The sequence below is a fragment of the Diabrotica undecimpunctata genome, chromosome 9 (genome assembly GCF_040954645.1).
Source record: "Diabrotica undecimpunctata isolate CICGRU chromosome 9, icDiaUnde3, whole genome shotgun sequence".
NCBI lineage: Eukaryota > Metazoa > Arthropoda > Insecta > Coleoptera > Chrysomelidae > Diabrotica > Diabrotica undecimpunctata.
This window is the reverse complement of record NC_092811.1, coordinates 73,310,822-73,330,783: the sequence shown is the minus strand read 5'-3', so window position 1 is coordinate 73,330,783 and position 19,962 is coordinate 73,310,822. Positions and strand designations below refer to the sequence as shown.

At 30.3% G+C, this 19,962-nt stretch overlaps 1 protein-coding gene across 1 annotated transcript; it reads left to right on the top strand.

Moving 5' to 3' along the window:
• Nucleotides 1-10,244: 10,244 nt before the first annotated feature.
• Nucleotides 10,245-11,120, top strand: LOC140449688 (uncharacterized). The gene is made up of 3 exons (XM_072542969.1): nt 10,245-10,520; nt 10,574-10,711; nt 10,770-11,120. The coding sequence occupies exons 1-3, from the start codon at nt 10,277-10,279 to the stop codon at nt 11,006-11,008; spliced, it is 621 nt and encodes a 206-aa protein (XP_072399070.1). The 5' UTR covers nt 10,245-10,276; the 3' UTR covers nt 11,009-11,120.
• Nucleotides 11,121-19,962: the final 8,842 nt, after the last annotated feature.

The following is a 19,962-nucleotide window of genomic DNA, read 5'->3' as shown; positions in this document are numbered from 1 at the left end:
TTCTACTCTAAAATGTATAATATGGGTCTGAATTGTCAATATGATTGAGCCAGATAAAATTAAATTATTAGAAGAATTTTTTTCACTAAGTAACAAAAACAAAATTTGTATTTTGAGAATGATTTCCGAAGTGGAAATTGAAACATCAATAAACTTATTTTTAACTTTATTGTGGCTTATTTCCCAACAAAATATTAATTAGTATTTCAAGTCTCACAAGATTAATTTTTCTATGATAAAATAACAGTGGTTTATTTGTGAGCCTAGATATATGAACTCCCTTACTCCTTCGAAAGTATATTTTCCAACCATTAGATCTTCAGGTTTTTCTACTTGATTATTATTTGTGACCTTCATATACTCTTCATGTATATCATATATCTATTAGTGTTAACATGTAGTCTCTTTGTTTCTGCTGCTGCTTCCAATGCTGTGAACAATTGAACCAGGTCCACCCTTCTTCTTGTTATGATATCAAGGTCGTCTGCATATGCTAGTATTTGTACACTCCCATTAATAATCGTCACTCTTGTTGTTATTCCAGATTCTCTAATAGCTTTCACTAAGAACAATCTTGAATACATGGCATGATAGGCTATCTCTCTGTCAAAGACCTATTTATGTCTGGAAAGTTCTTGATATTCCGTTCTGCACTCTAACCTTACACTCAACTGTTGAGAGGGTTGCTTTCACTAACCTCACTAAGTGTATTGGGATATTAAATTCTACCATGGCTTTGTATAGTGCGTTTCTGTCTACATTTTCCTAGGCACATCTAAAATATACATACAAATGATAAGTATCAATTCCATAATCATATGTTTTTTCTAAAGCTTGTCTTAAAAGGAATATTTGATGGATATTTTCCTGAAACCCACACTAATATTTTCCTATTATGCTTTCACAATATCGCGACAGTCGATTGTAAAGAATGTAGGTCACATTTAGCAGGGTAATGCATCTCTAGTTATCACAAACTGTTTAGTTCCCTTTCTTGTGTATAGGTACAATTATACCTATGTTCCAGTATTCAGGTAGTTTCACCTGCCTCCATATCAGTTTTACTAGTCTACGTATACTATAGGTCAGATTTTTTGTGCCATGTTTTAAAAGTTAAGATGGTATGCCATCTAATCCAGGAGCTTTGTTTTCTTTCAGTTTTTGTATTGCTTTGATGACTTTTTCCTGTTAGGATATTATCTTTCTCTCTTTCATCTTCCATTTCTTCTAGCTGTATTTCTGCTTCTTGCAACCTCATCTCACTAATTTGCTTTAAAAGTTGTAAATAAATGGGATGTTAAATAAATAAAAATCATGAGCTATGTAAATTCATGATATGTTATTCAGTTATAGAATTTTATTATTAAATGATCAAAGTATATTATACCAATGTAATAAATATATTTTATATCTATTTTATCAGAAACAGCAAATTAATACACATATATTTAGAAAAAAAAAAATTGTATAATTTTTTTATATGTCCTTTTCCTTATAACCACATTTGACAGAAGAAATAATAAAAACTTATATATTTTGCAACTTGAGAATATTATTAATATACTCACATTTCCAGTTTGTCTTGTTGCAAATAATTTATGAGTATTACTTACAAGCTTAGTAAGTTATGATATTTTATTTTAATAATATTATATAGTCAGTGATTTGGCAATATCTCTATTTGCTTTTTCATGAGTTTTGTAGGAGAGACACAAAACCTTTTTTAGGGTCACCTCCTGTTGTTATATGTAAGTTTTGACTTGTTTTGTAGTAAATTCTATGACTTTACTACAAAACAAGTCAAAAAAATATCATATGAAAACAGGAGGTGACTCTAAATAAAGTTTTTCGTCTCCCTACAAAACTTGTGAAAAAGCAGATAGGTATTGTCACATCACTCACAATATGTGAGATTATTCCATTGGAAAATAATAAAATATTTTGAATTTCCCATTAAATTTTAATTAGTACCGAAATGACCCACCAGAGGCGCTAAAGGGATAAAGTTAATACTTGACCATTTGAACAAATTTTCACCTATACATACAGTACACTATATGTACAGTAACTTTTAAATTTTTAGAAATTTTAACACTACTTAATATCTTTAGACCAATGTCATATGAGTCACTACATTCTTGAATGTTTAAAAAATAAAAATATACACTGTCATTCGTCACTTTTTAATTCCACTCATTTAAGTCTATTCTATTCTGAGTCTATTAAATCATGTTTGAGAAAGTCTTTTTCCAGTTGTTCCAATTTGTGGTTCTCTTTATCAAAGTGATGTTGTCTTTCACATGGATCACTTCTGTCTATAGGTTTAGGAATAGACATATATGCCGGAAGATTGGGGAAAATCCTATGAATAGCATTTAATTCCAATTTTAGTTTTTCAGACACAACACTCTTTGTCTTTCCATGTATGATGAAGTACTATATCTTCAGAATGAAAATGCTTAGCACACAGAACAGAAGATTTTGTTGGGGTATAATTGTCTTCTTTGATAGCTTTTAATCACTTATTACATAATTGTTTATCTATTCGGAAAGAACATGAGCTTACAGGCCCTTCCAACTTCAGAAGCTTGTGTAATTAGTTTTGCATGGAGGTACACAACAATGTCTTGACATCTGTAACTGAAAAGAACAATATATTTAAGCTTTTGTGGCATTTCAACTATTAGGATATTAACCGGAGAATAAACCCACAGTTGTCGCAAAAACTGTGATTTCATTGCCCAAAGAGTTAATATAACAAAAGAATTAAAAATTACCTAATAAATACTGAGAATAATGAAATTCCACACCTAACCTAACAACGTTTATACTTACATTTGAGTTTATTTCAACCTGTAGTACAATATCAATAATTAGTCGAATAAACGACTAACTTAAGTAACTGACTAGACACATAAAAGCACTTAATATTAATTAAAAAAATAGAATATACAAATAGTTATGGATTCATTTGTAAACAACTGTTTACATTCAAACAGGACTAGGACTACCTTTAAATGTTGCCAAATTTCTACTTCATGGCTTGTAACTTAAGGTGGCTGTGACCACGGTTCCTAGACTTACTACGGTTGCCTCTTCCGACTGGGGTGGGGATGCTTGAGTTACGTCACCAGAGTACACAAGGGGCCTTATTCTTGAATCGAGAGAAAATTTTACTCCCCACTAAGCTAACTCGCTTTTCTACTCCATCATAATTTCTCTCGATTTTAAAAAGCTGTATTCTTGAATACGGGGAGTAGAAAGGAAAAGGAATGAGAGAAACTATGAACAGTGTTGCCGGGTTTTCGATGAAAATTTTAACCAATCACAAAAGTTAATTATTGACAAAAGACAAGATACTGTCAACCATCAACCTGATCACTATTCAGGGGGGTTCAACTTCAATCCGTAAAATGTAATCATTGAATTACTTACAGAACACACCACCAAGCGCTATTTTCGATAGATTCTGTAGATCACAAAACATTATTAATGTTTTGTGCTAAAATAACTGTCGTCTGTCGACTCGAATGTCGAATATTAATTGATGTTGATGATGATGACTAATGATTGTTTAGTATAGGCGTTGGTAGAAAGATATTTGTTTTAGTTAAAAGTGGTGTTAGATCAAGGAATATCGTATTTATAATTAGAATATTGAAATATCAAATTTGGGATTAGAATATTAATTGTTTAGTTAAGGCGTGGTATAAGGATATTTGTTTTTTTTTTAAGTTAAGTTAGAAGTTATTGTTACATTAGGAAATTTAATTTACTACAGCTGTTTAATATCCAGGTATGTAATATGATTCTAATAATATATAATCAAATATTAAATTACCCTAGTTTGGTTTGGGTTCTTGGATATATTTGTGTCCTACCCTGACTTAAAACTGCTGAGCCATCTGGGTTGTTTTGTTCTAATACAGTTTTGTGTCCTAGTCCAAAACTTTGCAACAATCATAGGTAAATCTTGATAGTTCCAGTTCCGAAATATAAAAACTCGTTTAAAAATATTTACTTGAGTAATTGTATCCCACATTAAGTTATAGCTTTAAATGTTTTAGGAAAACATGGGGCCATGGAACAAAAAATGTGCCATAATGGGATGCGAAGATAGGAATTCACCACGGCACAGGTTTCCGTTGCCTAACAAATTTCCTGATTGTTTTAAAATGTGGTTAGAGACCACTGGTAATTCGACTTTGATGACGAAAGACAAACAATTGATTTATAGATCGGAAAGAATCTGTGATGTACATTTTGCAGACCATCACAAAGGGCCTAATAGAACACTTACAGTGTTTGCAATACCCACAAAATGTTGTCCTATAATATCATCATCACCTGTTGAAATACTTACTACTTCTGGTCAAAGTAAAGATGTTAACTTTCCTTCAACATCAGCCAAAGACCATACATATTCGATTCCAACTACAGTTTGCCAAAGTGCAGAGATTCATTTACCGTCAACATCATCTGCAGTGACTTACGAAACACCAAGCACTTGCTTACAAGGGATCGCAAGGAAAAAAAATGTAAGTAATATTTAGATGTTAATAGTTACAGAAACTAATTGGTAGTGACCATCTTGGTAACACTGGTAACTAGAAATGTGTGATTGTGAGAGGTTTTATTTTCTAAATATTGTTTATTGAAATCTATGGTCTTTATTTAGTTAAATTACAACACATTTTCATCAATATACTTAAATGTGTTTTATTAATAAACTATTATGGAATGGAATAATGATATATATCCTGCAAAAGTATGTCATAACACAGAATAATATTAAGTACCTACTAAAAGTTTTTTAATTTTATCTTTTGGTTTATATTAAACATTGAAGAAAAAAACAAAAATTTGCTGCACAAGTGTGTATGGTGAGCATATTGAAGAAGAGGTACAATTTTTATTTTTTGGTAGTTGACATTGAAGTATATTTGTAATAAGTCAATATTTGGGTTAGGCATTTTGTCTTTAAAATTTTAAAATGATTTCTGGTGATGCTGTAAGTGTAAAACAAAGTACAAAATTTACAATAATCTGTAAAGACTTATTCATATTTTAGAGAATATTTGCGTGGCTTTTTGGACAAATATAATTCAGAAAAAACCGACCACAGGTGGGATTTGAACCTAAGGATTACCAGGTTCAAATCCGTAGTGGTCAGTTTTTTCTAAATTATCGAAACAAGAAACCTATGTTGTACTTATTTATATTAGTAATAAAAACATTTTGTTTCAGTTTCATTTACTTTGCTCAAAGAGTTGGGAGTAAACAAAACAAAAAAATCTCACAGTTAGAGAAGCAGTCTTATCAATAGAGCGAAAAAAATTAGTAACAGTTTTTCTATGTATAAAAGAAGAAATCAAAGTAAAAAAGGTTTCACTATGGAAGAGACTATTAATAACATGACCAAAGACCTGGATTCCCATGTAGCAAATTTTTTAAAGTTGCAAATAAAAGTTTCAAAATTTAAACCAAAAGGGCGACGGTACAATTTGGAAGAGAAAGTTCTTGGATTGATTTTGCAGAGACAAAGTCCCAAGAGCTACAAGTTATTTGGGAAATTATTTGCAACTCCATCCAAAAACACTTTGAATCATATGCTCAATCGTATTCCAATTGATGCAGGAATTAATGAAACTATTTTTAGAAACTTAAAACAGAATGTAGCCAAATTGAGTAAACGAGATAAAGTATGTATTTTAATGTTCGATGAAATGGCTTTACAACCACACTTGGACCTAAATGCCAAAAATAGAGAATTTGATGGATTTGTAGATTGTGGTGATGAAAGAAATAACAAATTTGCTGATCATGCCCAAGTTTTTATGATAAAAGGTGGGTATATGTTTGTAAAATAAAGAGAGTTTATTATTATTATAAACTGTTCAAATTTTGATTGTTATATACACAGTCAGACATATTTATATGTTATGATATCAAGAATTGTAACTTTGCATACAAATTCAATATATTTTAAGTTATATCTATTAAATACTACAAATACATTTTTTATGGGTTAATAGGGATTATGGGTGTCTTATATGTCAGATCTTAAAGGATGAATAAATCTTTTATTATTATTATTATTATAGTTGCATCATTTGTTAGAGGTATTACAAAAAAATGGAAACAGCCAGTTGCCTACACATTCTCACAAGGAACCACTACTACAATTGATTTAGTTAGGCAAATCAAGGGAATTATAGTAGAGTGTGAAAAAGCTGGTCTTACAGTAGTTGCCACTGTGTCTGATCAAGGATCTACAAATGTAGGAGCCATAAATTATTTAGTAAAATATAATGCCTCCCAAGAGAATACATTAAAAAAAATAAAATTGTATGAAATAAATGGTCACCCAATAGTGCACATATATGATCCTCCACATTTACTAAAAGGCATTAGGAACAATCTTATGACCAAAAAATTGTTTTGGAAAAAAAATAACAATCTTGTAATAGGCGATTGGGCTGACATTGTAATGACCTATGAAATAGATAATGATATCGGAAGATTTAGAGCACTGAACAACATTCATAAGGGGCACGTTTATGCCAAATACATGAAAAAGATGAAAGTTTCTCATGCTGCTCAAGTTTTCAGCCATACGATGGCATCAATTATGAATCTCTTTTTAGGAAAAGGTAAGTTTTACACAGTATACAAGAACAACTAAGTACTAACTTCACATTTATTACTGATTGTGCTGCTTTTAAAAGTATTTAAAAATACTTAATTTTCAGTACTTCACATATTGTTACATACTTTCACTTAAATAGTAAAATTTTAACACAATTTATTTATTTGGATCAATATAAAGTTTAGTTGCCAATGGGCTTTTTTCATCTGATTCAACACATCCAATTGAACTACTTTAACTTGAAAATGTAACTTTAAACAGTCACAATTAAATTTTTTATTAGATGCAGACCATTAAACTGACATTTTCAAGCAGACATAGTTCCATAGGATTTGTTTAATGGGATGGAAATGGCGCATTGAAAATATACTCTATAACTAATAGAAAGGTCCGCACGAGGAAGTTTTATGGAAAAATAACATTACCTTATAAAATGTGGTAGATATTTATAAGGTAATGTTATTTTCCAACATAACTTCCTATTTTGCAGACCCTGGCTAATGTAATTATTTTACAAAATAAATTTTGTTGCATATTGAAAACCATTACTTTTTATTGTGACATGGGAAATAAAACAAACATCATTTTTTAGGTGTATCTTCAAATGATGGCAAATTAGTGCTACAGAGAAATTCTCTCGGAACTGTTTCTGTACTACAGTTTTTTGATTCCCTTTTTGATAGTGTTAATGGACACACATTGTATCCAAGTGCAGGGAAAAAACTGAAATGTGCTGTCAAAGAAGGAAGTGGGCATATCAATTTTTGGAATACGGCCAAGCAGCATCTCAGTAAGATGCATTTTTTAAATAAAAAAAACCAACTTGTTAGGGTACCTTCCCTACATAACTGGGAGGTAACAATTAATGGACTGGAACATCTAAGCCACTATCTGAGAGTAAAGCACGAAATTTCCTTTTATAGACCAAGAGATGTTAATCAGGACCCCCTGGAAAATTTCTTTGGGCAAGTTCGACAGCACGGAGGGAGGAATGTTAACCCTACCGTGCAAAATTTTAAAAACCATTTTAAAACATTGTTGGTCAACAATATGGTTAACCGGCATTCATTGTCTTCCAATTGTAAAAGGGATGGATCAACAGCGGAGTCTTTGATCAATGGTGTGAGACATTTAGTAACACAGGGTGTGGAAGAGGTATGTGATGAAGGAAACCTCAATGTTACCGAATTTGAGTTTTTGGTTTTCACCTACCATGAATCTAATTACGTGGATAAGGCTGCATTAGGACATGTGTGTGGTTTTTTGATAAAAAAGTTTAAGAATACTTTGTCAGATTGTACCATTTGCCGTTATAATTTTATTGCAAAGGAAAAACTGCCTATATGGCATGATATAACAAGTATAAAAGAGTACGAAGGGTCTTCTGATAAATTAATGTACTGCCCTGAAAAGTTTATAACGGGCCTTAGTCAAATTCAGACAATTATAAAGGAAATTTTACCTACATTTTGTTATAAAAAAAATTTAATTTCCATGATACAAGTTTTCATTAAAAAACAAGTGCAATTTAAGTTTGAGAGTTGTGAACACTTGCAAACATTACTAAATGCACTCATTGATAAATTTATTTCATTTCTTGCCTTTAATTGGGCTGAAGGGATAAATAAAGTTTTGAGTGGAAAGGGCGAATCCAAAGTAGACCCAATATATCGTAATGCAATGAAATATTACAGTGATAGGGTAAAAAGAAAAAATATTACTTAATAAAAAAACATCTATTTGCGTGTTTTATTTCATACCTGAGTCCTTATGTATAAGTGGAACAAAATCGTTTTTATTTTTGAATATTTATATCAAAGCGCATTTCAAACAATTTGCCTTTAGTCTGTTGTTTCACAGATCAAAACCAACTACAGATAGATTAACGGCATGGACAATTGTACATGCCTTTCAATATTTTAATACCTACATTAAAATTTGGTTAGGTACTCTTTTTTTTCACCGAAGAATACCTCTTAGAGATATTCTTTGAGAAGATAAGCGAAGTGCAAAATACATGACGACAAGAGATCAATTTAGATTTGCTTTACAGATTCTGAAACTAAACAGTTTACTAGAGTGGGTTTTGCAGTATAAGAGACGATTTTTGTTTTATATGCTCTTTGTGAAATTTTAATTTCTGTATGAGCCACTCTAGTAAACTGATTAGTTTCAGAGTCTGTAAAGCAAATCTAAATCGATCTCTTGTCGTCGTGTATTTTGCACTTCGACTATCTTCTTTTACATGGTGTTGTCGGCCTACAGGCACGTTTGATTCGCGAGAATCATTAAATGTTGATGATTTGGTTTCCGTATTTTGTCTGTCTGCATAGTTCGTCTGAAGAGCGATAGATTCCGAAACGGCTGTAACGAAATGGCAGATGGACAAAATATAAATCAAACTACCAATATGCCTTTATCTAAAGACTATCTAGTTTTTGCTTTTGCTTACAAATTTTAAAACCGGTTTCTATGATTCCTACTCTCATAGCATATTAATTTAATATTGTGTATTAATTACTAAATGTTTTGAGTTTGATTAAATGAAAATTATTGGTCTAATCTAATGTCTCTGAAAACTTTCAGAACTAATTTGTCACATTTATTCGAATATATAAACGGGATTAGAGTTCTCTCTGTTGATCTATTCTTGAGCATTATTAGCTTTAGTATTAGTAAATGTAAAGACAATAAATCAGGTATACTATGAATAATCGTTTAGAGGCGTAAGTTGGTTGAATACCCTATATATGAAATGAACGTTAGGACGAAATTCAAAATTTCCCGCGCTTTATAGCAATTCAATTTTCGCGCGTTTACAATACTACCAACTACACAAGGCGTTTGTCAATTAGCAAGCTCACCAACACAATAAAAATATTGATTAGTACCAGAACACTCCAACGTGGCGCTGATTATCACAACATTTTTTTTGTACAGAAGTAGGTTATCTACCCCTCCCCTAATCTTTGTTTTTGTATTAAAACTCCATTCGCTTAGCTCGGACAAATTTTGACAGATTCATTGTCGGAAACCTACAACACAACAATTCCTACTTCTCAGTATTAATAGCTCAAGTATCCTGCTATTACAGACTTCTTTCTTTAAAAAAAGAAGAATTATTCTAAATAGTCGAAGTGTATACTAAACCCATCAAATTTTGGGTAGTATATATTTAAAAAATATATATTTAGTTGTTATAATTTAACATAACTATTTATTATATGGTGCAGATAAATAAATATTGATTGTCGGTAATTTGCAAAGTTCTATTTTATTTACTATTTAGTTTGTTTACTATTAATATTGGCTATGAGTACGGGTTGTATAGTAATTTCCAGCCACTTTTAGTCTGTCAAAAAGTAACTAACTTCGCAAAAAAATAATTACTAAATTCACTAGACAGTTCGGACTGGGATTACCCACCCCAATTTATCAATGAATATGAGGATCGGTTATCGAGAGCTCTCCGTGCCGTAATAGTTACGACGAAGACAGACTGAGGACGCTGGCACGCATTGTCATTGGCATGGGCGCGAAGAAAAATCGTAACATAACCATTTAAATTATTGCTATTTAAATAAAGCTGTTGTAATCAGGGAACTGCGATTTTCTTTTTTTTTTAATATGGCTGTTATGTGTAAAATTTGTAAAAAAATTCTCTCCAGTCAATCATGCTTGAATAGACATAATAAAAAAGTTCACAACCAGAAAAAGACTGAAATAATAAGTTACGAGTTAAATGTGTTTAATTCGAAGTGTTTTGAATGTGCAATTTCTTTTAAATTTATTAAGGATTTACGCACACACCTACAGGACAAACACAACGTAGCAATAGAAATGATAGAGATTACCTTTAATGATTCTAAAGGTAAGTATTTGTACAACAAATTGTGTTATTAAAATAATAAAATATATTTTTAGAGTTTGACGATTGGTTGGAGGATATAAATAAAAAAGAAAAAACAGAATATGTTTTGACAAGAGGATGCAAATTGAGGAAAACTGATGATGGCACTGTTAAAATGTATTATTACCACTGTAATAGAAGCTATAAGAAATGTAATGCATAAAACGTTTTGAATAATAAATGTTTTACTAAGTACTTTCAATATTACAGGTAACATTATTCAGGATGAGGTCAGAAAAAGGTTGCCAAAGATACAAGGTTCAGAAAAACTATTGTTTTCTTGCACAAGTCAAATTATATCAAGCCAACTAAATAATGGAAAATGTATAGTTACATATTACAAAAGTCACTACCACCATGACAATGAAATTCGACATTTGCATTTATCAAAAATAGATAAAAACCAAGTTGCAAACAAATTATTAGCAGGAGTATCTGTTTCTAAGTAAGTTACTAGCACATATATTCACCTGACGGTCTGCTGACCATAGGTGTGTAATAGCACATATTTTACATCAGTTATAATTTAAAATATTTTACAGGATACTGGATCAAAATAGAGATCAGGTTGTTGAAACTGATGTGCAAAGAATTCATCTATTAACAAAAAAAGATATATACAATATCAAAAATTCTTATGGTATAAGCATATCAGATGATGGTAGAAGAAATGGAAATGATGCTGTCAGTGTGGACATGTGGGTGCAAGAACAACGAAGTTTTGAGGAAAATGCGGTCATATTTTATAAAAAGCAGGGTATTGAACATAATAATCTTGAGCAGAATGATTTCTGTTTAATAATTATGAATAAATCACAGACATATATGTTAGTTTGGTGAAAATATAATTGCCATAGATTCAACACATGGTTTAAATGGTTACAACTTTGAACTTACAACATTAATGGTTGTGGACGAATTTGGCGAAGGGTTTCCATGTGCATGTATGTTCACAAACCGACAAGACACATTTATACATAAGCTTTTTTTGAAAAACTTAGGGATGCTCTAGGACGTATAATTACTCCTAAAACTTTTATGTCTGACATTACGGGGGTATTCTAAAACGCTTGGCAGCAAGTAATGGGCAAACCTTGTTATCAATTATATTGTGCATGGCACATTGACCGTGCCTGGCAACAAAATTTATCAAAAATATCCAGCAGTGACAAAAAAAGTGGGTGTATAAAACTCTGAAATATTTGCAATATATTCCAGAGACAGAAGAATTTCAAAGCAGTTTAATTAACACTTTAAATTTATTTTATGAAGATCCAGATACTGTAGAGTTTGCAAAATATTTTAAGAATAATTATAGTACTAATTCCAAACTTTGGGCAGTCTGCTATAGGCGAGAATGTGGAATCAATACCAATATGTACCTAGAGTCTATGCACAAGACAATAAAATACTTTTATTTGCAAGGTACAACTGTAAAACGACTAGATAAAGGCTTACATGCGGTTTTAAAATATATTCGAGATAAAGTTGTTGATAGAATAATAAAAAAAACTAAAGGTAAGCATACTAAACGCATTTCTGCAATTGTTTCAAAACATCGTCAAGCAATAACATTATCTTTTGAGGTAAATCAGAATGAAAATGAAACGCTTTTATCAACATTTGGTGATGATAATACTACTTATACTGTTACAAAAGTAAACGGCATTCCTTGTTGTGAATTACAGTGCAGATACTGCAGTATATGTGTGCACGTTTACCAATGTTCGTGTGTAGATTACTTTTTAAATAACACAATATGTAAACATATACACTACGTAGGATTACATAATAATAAACCACCGACAGTAAACAAACATGAAAATGAAAGTAGTGAAGAAATTAAAATGCACTTAAACACAATGCAAAACATAAACAATGAAAATTGTAATATTGAAGTTGAATCTATGCAGAAAAAAGTTTTTAATTTGCTAACAAATATATCTGAACAAGTAAGAGAATCTTCAAATGTAAAGGCTTTACAAGAATGTTGCAGCTATTTAAAAAAGGCTTCTTTAATATTAAATGTTGAAGCTAATAATGTATAGCTGTCGCTATCCGATACTGTTAGATCTGAACCTACAAACAAAAAAATTGAGAAGCAATTGCAGTTTTTCTCTACAAAGAAGAAACAAAAACTTAAAAAAACTTTTGTCAAAAAGCCAAATATGGACGAAAAACAGTTAATTTCGGATGTTTTAAATACACGTCCGTATATTAGCTCAAATGTGGATAACGATCACAAATATTGTAAAAGTACTAATAAATAATTTTTACAACAAAAATTCTTGTTTTAAAATTCCATAAACTGAAATAAAATTCAAGTTTTTCAAAACCTGCTTTATTTTATAGTCAACTTTTCTGTAACTCCCTATGAATTTGTCTCTGTTAAAAACAACTATGAATTTTTTCCTTGTCTTAAAACAGGTAAAAGTTAATGAAGAATAACTTTCGCTAAAAATAAAAATAATTAAGTTTCTTAGCACAGTCTCCGTGGACATATTATAAATAATAACCTAATAATTTTTAGAATATACTAATCCCGATGGCTTATAACTTAATATTTTTATTTTTGAAACAGCGTTCACTTGCAACAAACATTTGAATTTGGCGGTTTTAAGTCAAGATACCAACCTGTAGCCCAAGGTTAGTAGATGTTAAGTAGGTTGTCTCGTAACTATGTGGGCGAAGTGAGGGGAAGGCAGAATGCTTACGTCACTCATACGACAAAGTCAAATTTGACAGTTGATGGACAGTTGTCTGCACGTCTGAGTTTAAGTTCACGTTTGTTGACTTGTTGTCTATTCTATAGTATCATTAGTTCGTTTATTTGTTTAGTTATTGTTTAGTTTTTATTTTTAAATATAGGTATAAGGACAATATTATTTATAGAGACTTATTATTTAGTTATTTGTGTACATAAACACTTGTGAAGTGTGTTTTCGTAGCCGTGATATCAACGTTTGTCATAACAATTATATGTAGTTTTGTACGTTATAATAATGATATATTTTTTAGATGAGAAGTATATATAGCTAAGAATAAGATTTGTGCTTGAAGGACTAATTATTTTTTGTATTTTAATCTAATAATAAATTATTTATATTACCTATTGGTTTTTTTTGCCTACCACTAGATATGATAAAAATGCTGCAAATTCCAGGAAAAACATAATAAGTAAGTTCCTACATATTTAGTATTTTTGCTTTTGAACTTTTTCTACTGTTTTTTTGGGTTTTTGTGCGAAATAAACTGTTATCTCCATTTAAAACACACAATATTATCACTATAATCAATTCTATTTTTTGTCATCAGACTATTGATTTTAGAAAAAAAAATTGATATAATTACTAATATAAGAACCACTTAACATCCCTATACCCAAGAAAATCCCAAAATATATTGCAAAACCTAAGTTTTTGAACCTTATATTAGCATTGAAGCTTATGGCAATTTTAAAAGTGTCGTATGGGTGACGTATTCCCGCCTTTAAAAAGCGAGCATTTGATTGGTCTATAGTTACGAGACAACCTACTTAAATATCTACTAACCTTGGGTCAGGTTGCAGGTCACAATGGGGAACTTGCATAAAAATTAAATTCCAGAAATATTAGTGATAAACGTTATTTATTACTGTTAAGAGAACCCCAGTTTACAAAAAAACTCATATTTTATTATTATGAAATAAATATAAGCAATTAAAAACTGGAGAATTTAAATGATTCTTTCAACGGGCGGAATCTGTTGTGACGTCATGTGTGTGGTCATCCCTATAAACGGGTAAAAACGATAACTATTGCAACGCTGCAACTGCAACGGTATTGGGTTTTGCCTAATCTTCTTCTTACCTATGGATGGGATGGGTATTGTATTGCATTTTATGCACATGACACATGACAATGGATTTGATAACGTACCATTGTATTATAGCCTGTTTTAATACTGTTAAAGGTTTTTGGTCAAAAGTTTGAATCTTTCTAGCGGTAAATTTAAATATTGGTTGTCTTTATACTTACGAGAGTATATCGCAAAATTTAATATATAATAATTCACAATTACAGCGTAGAAACAACAGTTTCGATATACAACGTAATATACTACAATTTTTACTGGCTGGGTTAAAGAAATTTCAGACAAGAGTCTTTTATATAACCCTTTATATATAAAATAACTTCTAGAGCATTGGTAAGTCTTTTCCATTACATATTTTTTTCTATATTAGTAAAATTTTGATCAGCTACTGATATGTCACCGCATGGCGGCAAGAAAAAGCCACCTGATCTTCAAGCGATCAATAATGAAAACGATAATATGGATATTTCGAATAATGAAAATAATACAATAATAAATGATAAGTCTGATAATGAGAAAAAAAATAAATTTAATCAAAGCGACAACAGATACAAGAATAATGCTGTAGGGCCATACTTAGTTGTAGTAGAAGGAATCGAGAAAAAATTCAAAATAGGCAAGTATAATCATTTACAAATAGCAAATGACCTCTTCAATTTAAATTTAAAAGATATATTGGAGGTTAAAGTCAAAGGTATAAATAAAATTGGTGTTTCTTTCGCAAACAGCGAAGCGGCTAACAATTTTATTAATAACCCTATCAATCTTAAAGATAAATATAAAATATATATTCCATATAATCAAATAATATGTAAGGGCATCATCAGAGATGTTAACCCGTCACTAACCGAAGATCAAATCAAAAAATCATTAATCTCACCCTTCGATGTTATAGACATCAAAAGACTAAACAGGAAAATTATTAAAGATAATAACTCGGTTGAATATGCTCCTACAGGCACAATACTTATAACTTTTGATGGTAAGATATTGCCAAGAGAAATAAAAATTAGTTATCTTAAATTCAACATTATTCCATATGTGTCGAGAGTCACACAATGTTATAAATGTTTGATATATGGTCATACCAGGACTCTTTGCAGAACTAAACCAAAATGTCATAATTATGGACAACAGGTGGAAGAGGGTGAATTAGAGTCACATCTAGAGGCAAAATGCCTAACGATGTGTATATATTGTAAGAGTCCTGAGCATAACTCAGTTAATAAAAAGTGTCCTGAATATACCAGACAAACAGAAATTAAAAAGTTAATGGCATATGAAAACTTATCATTTTATGAAGCTGCACAACTAGCACCAAAAAATTATTTAAGTAAAGACTATAGAAAAGAAGATAGTCAATACCATCCGGCTAACTTCCCAAGTATAAAACCAAAACAAAATACAGAAAACAACAGTATTAATATTAATCAAAGAAGAACTACTGCAAGCCAGTGCATAAATTCTAAAAGGAGTTACGTTTCTGCAGCCAAATCAACGGGAACAATAAAGAAAAGAAATATTTCATATGATAAAACTATACATGAATCGCAATTAATAAATCAAAATGGTAGATTATCTCAACTAAATAGTACAGTTCAAATTAATGACACTCCATCTATATCTGGTATTAATAACAACAATTTAAAACATAATTTTAATAAATCAACGCCTGTTAGTGCATCGCAAAATTACTGTAATACAATAGATGATTTATACAGAAAATTTACAAATATGAATAAAGAAGAACAAATTAAAATTAGAGAATTAATATTAACATATTCAGAACTCAACAAATCAGTTCCTGATCTAGACGATCAGGACAAATATTATTAAAAAAATAAAACAAATTATGAGTTATACCAACAACTCACTTAAAAACATTAGTTTGATGCAATGGAACATGAATGGCTTTCAATCCAATAATTACAACCTGAATATCTTGATAACAGAACATTCTCCTGATATCATTATGTTAAATGAAACCAAACTTAAACCTCATCAAATATGTAGAATTAAAGGTTATGATGTAATTAGGGAAGATATAGAAAATGGAGCAGGAGGTATTGCCACACTCATTAAAAATAATCTAATTTACAGTAGGGTTAATTTAGACTCCAAATGGCAAAGCCCTAACTTTAGATATATAGCTATCAAAATAGATAAATATACAATTATAAACATTTACTCAAACCCAAAAAATAAATTATCATATAATTTTTTTGAATATATATATAATAATTGGAACAATGTGCTCATTATGGGAGACTTGAATGCACATCACCCATGTTGGGGTAGTCAAGTAAGTAATAGAAATGGTAACCTTTTATTAAAAATCTTTGACGAGTTTAATTATATATACTTAAATGATGAAAGAAGCACTAGAATTCATACCCCACTAGAGGGATCCAGTCCTGTAGATCTATCATTTGTATCTGACTCTCTAGCAATACAATGTACATGGAATGTCTTGAAAGATTGTGGTAGTAGCGATCATTTTCCTACAATTATTCTAATGAAAATTAACTATAGTGAAGGAAAAAGCATTACAACCAATAAAAACTTAAATTTTAGAAACAACATTAGAGAAATTGATTGGAACAAGTATAGTAAATACATAGAAGAACATTTAAATATAGAAAATCAATCCTATGATCACTTCACAAGTATAATTAACCAAGCAGTAGAAATTGCTATCCCAAATAAACAAGGCAGAGGCATAAGAAAACTGCAATATCAAAAAAGAGTACCTTGGTGGGACCAGGAATGCACTGAAATAATAAATAAAAGAAAAGAAGCGTTAAAGGAATTTAAAAATAATTTTAATCTTAATAATTATATCAATGCAAAACACATAATTGCTAAATCAAAACGACTTCTAAAAACAATAAAGAAGCAAAAGTTTATGGAATATTGTGGGAGTATTAATAGAAACGTAGACATCAGCTCTATTTGGCAAACTATAAGAAAATTTAAAAATGCATTCTCTCAACCTTCAAACAATAAACTTCCCAATGAAAAAATAAGTTATGAAATATTAACTAACCTTTCGGTAACTAATATTGAACCGGATTTTGAATTACAGACCATTGATCACTTGTCTAGTGAATTCAATCTCACGGAATTAAAAAATAGTCTATTTTTAAAGAAAAACACATCACCAGGCCTTGATAATATTAACTTTAATATGTTAAAACATTTACCTGAAATAGGGCTAATATGGCTACTAAATTTATACAACAAGGTTAAAGAAGGTGAACTGATTCCCAATGAGTGGAAAACTCAGATTATTATAAGTATTACTAAGAACAACAAAATTCAAAATTATAATTTAAAAGCAGAAAATTATAGAGCTCTGGGACTTTCATCATGTGTAGTAAAACTACTGGAATCAATGATTAAAAATAGGCTGGATTGGATCGTGGAAAATCAAAAAACATTTAGCCAATTTCAAGTAGGATTTAGAAAAGGTATGGGAGTTAACGATAATTTAAATTATTTAAATACTTATGTTCAATTGGCTTTCTCACAAAACCAATATGTAAATGCTACTTTCTTAGATATTAAAGCAGCTTTCGATCATGTGAATATTTACATACTATATAGACTTCTTAATAATCTTCATATTCCAGTAGACATCAATAACCTTATATTTCAATTCTTAAACAATAGGACTCTATATGTTAAAAATCATTATCACGAAATGGTTGGACCATCGCATACTACACAAGGTCTAATACAAGGCTCACCTTTAAGCCCAATATTATTCAATATTTATCTTAAAAATATATACACAATAATGCCTGAAAATTGTGTACTTCTGTCATATGCAGATGATCTAATTATCTTAACAAAAGGTAGTAATTTTAACCATATAGCAAATCAGGTAAACTTTATCCTATATGAATTATCCAAATGGTTTGATACACATAATCTTAAACTATCCTCATCAAAATGCGAGACTTTGTGGTTTAAAATGAACCGTCCTATTAGTAATCCACCAGATATAAAAATTAATGACTATATAATCCCTAATGTTCTGTCGAAAAAATATTTAGGTATAATATTTAAGCACAATCTAAATTGGTCAGACCAAATAGATAACATGATTAATAAAGCCCAAAAGGGCATTAATATAATACGTGCTCTTTGTAGAGTATGGTGGGGATCAGACCCAAGAACACTAAAATTAATATATAATGGCTTGATACAATCACAATTAGATTATGGCGCTAGTATAATTAATAACTTCTCTCAACAAAATTTTATGAAATTAAACCGAATACAATTCCAAGCTTTGAGAACAACACATGGGATGATGAAATCTACTCCCACTAATGTCATTTTAGCAGAAAGTGCAACTATCGATCTACACCATAGATTTAAATGGATTGCCACGAAATACATAGCAAAGATTAGCACAACTCCAAATCACTCATTATTAAATATGCTTCTAGACTTAAAAAAATATCATGGTTATCAACAAGGATATTGGAAGGGAAAAAATCCAACATATTTGATTGACGCTCTAACAGAAGTTAAAAAGTTTTTACCATCAATGAACACAAGTGACATACCAGCCTGCTACTCAAATGAATATGATATCTACACTTATAATGTACCAATTATAAAAACATTATTAAAACAAAATAGTTCCCATAACCTTTGGGAATATTACAATTTTGTAAATTCGTATTACTATAATTACATACAAATATTTACAGATGCTTCAAAAAAACAAAAAAATCAAAACCTTGAGGAAGCCAAAACGGGCATAGGAATACACATACCTAGTATAAATTATTCCTTTTCTGAAAAAATTCCTTCACTTATTAATATCTGTACAGCAGAAATAATAGCTATTCAAAAGGGTCTAATGATTTGTGAGGAAAAAAGTTTTGATAAAGCTATAATATTTACGGACTCAAAGAGCGCTATAGACAACATTAATAACAATATGATAACTGCAACAAAAGATTACAGAGTCTTGCAAGTTAAAAAGAAACTATACTATTTAAATAAATATGGAAAAGATATTAGATTATGTTGGATTCCTGGACATAATGATATCAAGGGAAATGAAATAGCTGACAAACTGGCAAAGATTGGGGCTGAATTAAATATTCCTGCTAAAATTCGATTAAGTAACTTGGATATCATGCCATTATTAAAAAATAAAATATGTTCTATGCATCAAAATAATTGGTTAAATTCTTTTCAATATAAAGGCAAGTGGTATAACAACATACAAAATTGTTTTCCTAATAAACCATGGTTTGACACAATCCCATACATAGATAGGCGGCATATTACTACCATTATTAGAATGAGGAGTGGTCATTGCCTGACAGGAGTACCTACATTTATATAAAATCAACATTCGCGATAACCCATACTGTGAATGTGGGCAAATGGATACACTAGAACACATATTTTGGGAATGCCCAATAAACAAAATAAAAGATTATGATGTCTATCAGGAGCTGATCAAAATTAATATTAAAACCCCAATTAACATACCAATGCTTCTATGCGAGATTAACCCTAAAAT

Bases quoted from the DNA above. Each gene is read 5' to 3' on its own strand.
- LOC140449688 (XM_072542969.1), top strand. From the start codon at position 10,277: ATGGCTGTTATGTGTAAAATTTGTAAAAAAATTCTCTCCAGTCAATCA. The intron at 10,521-10,573 runs GTAAGTATTTGT...ATATATTTTTAG, and splicing joins TACCTTTAATGATTCTAAAG to AGTTTGACGATTGGTTGGAG. The intron at 10,712-10,769 runs GTAATGCATAAA...TCAATATTACAG, and splicing joins TAATAGAAGCTATAAGAAAT to GTAACATTATTCAGGATGAG.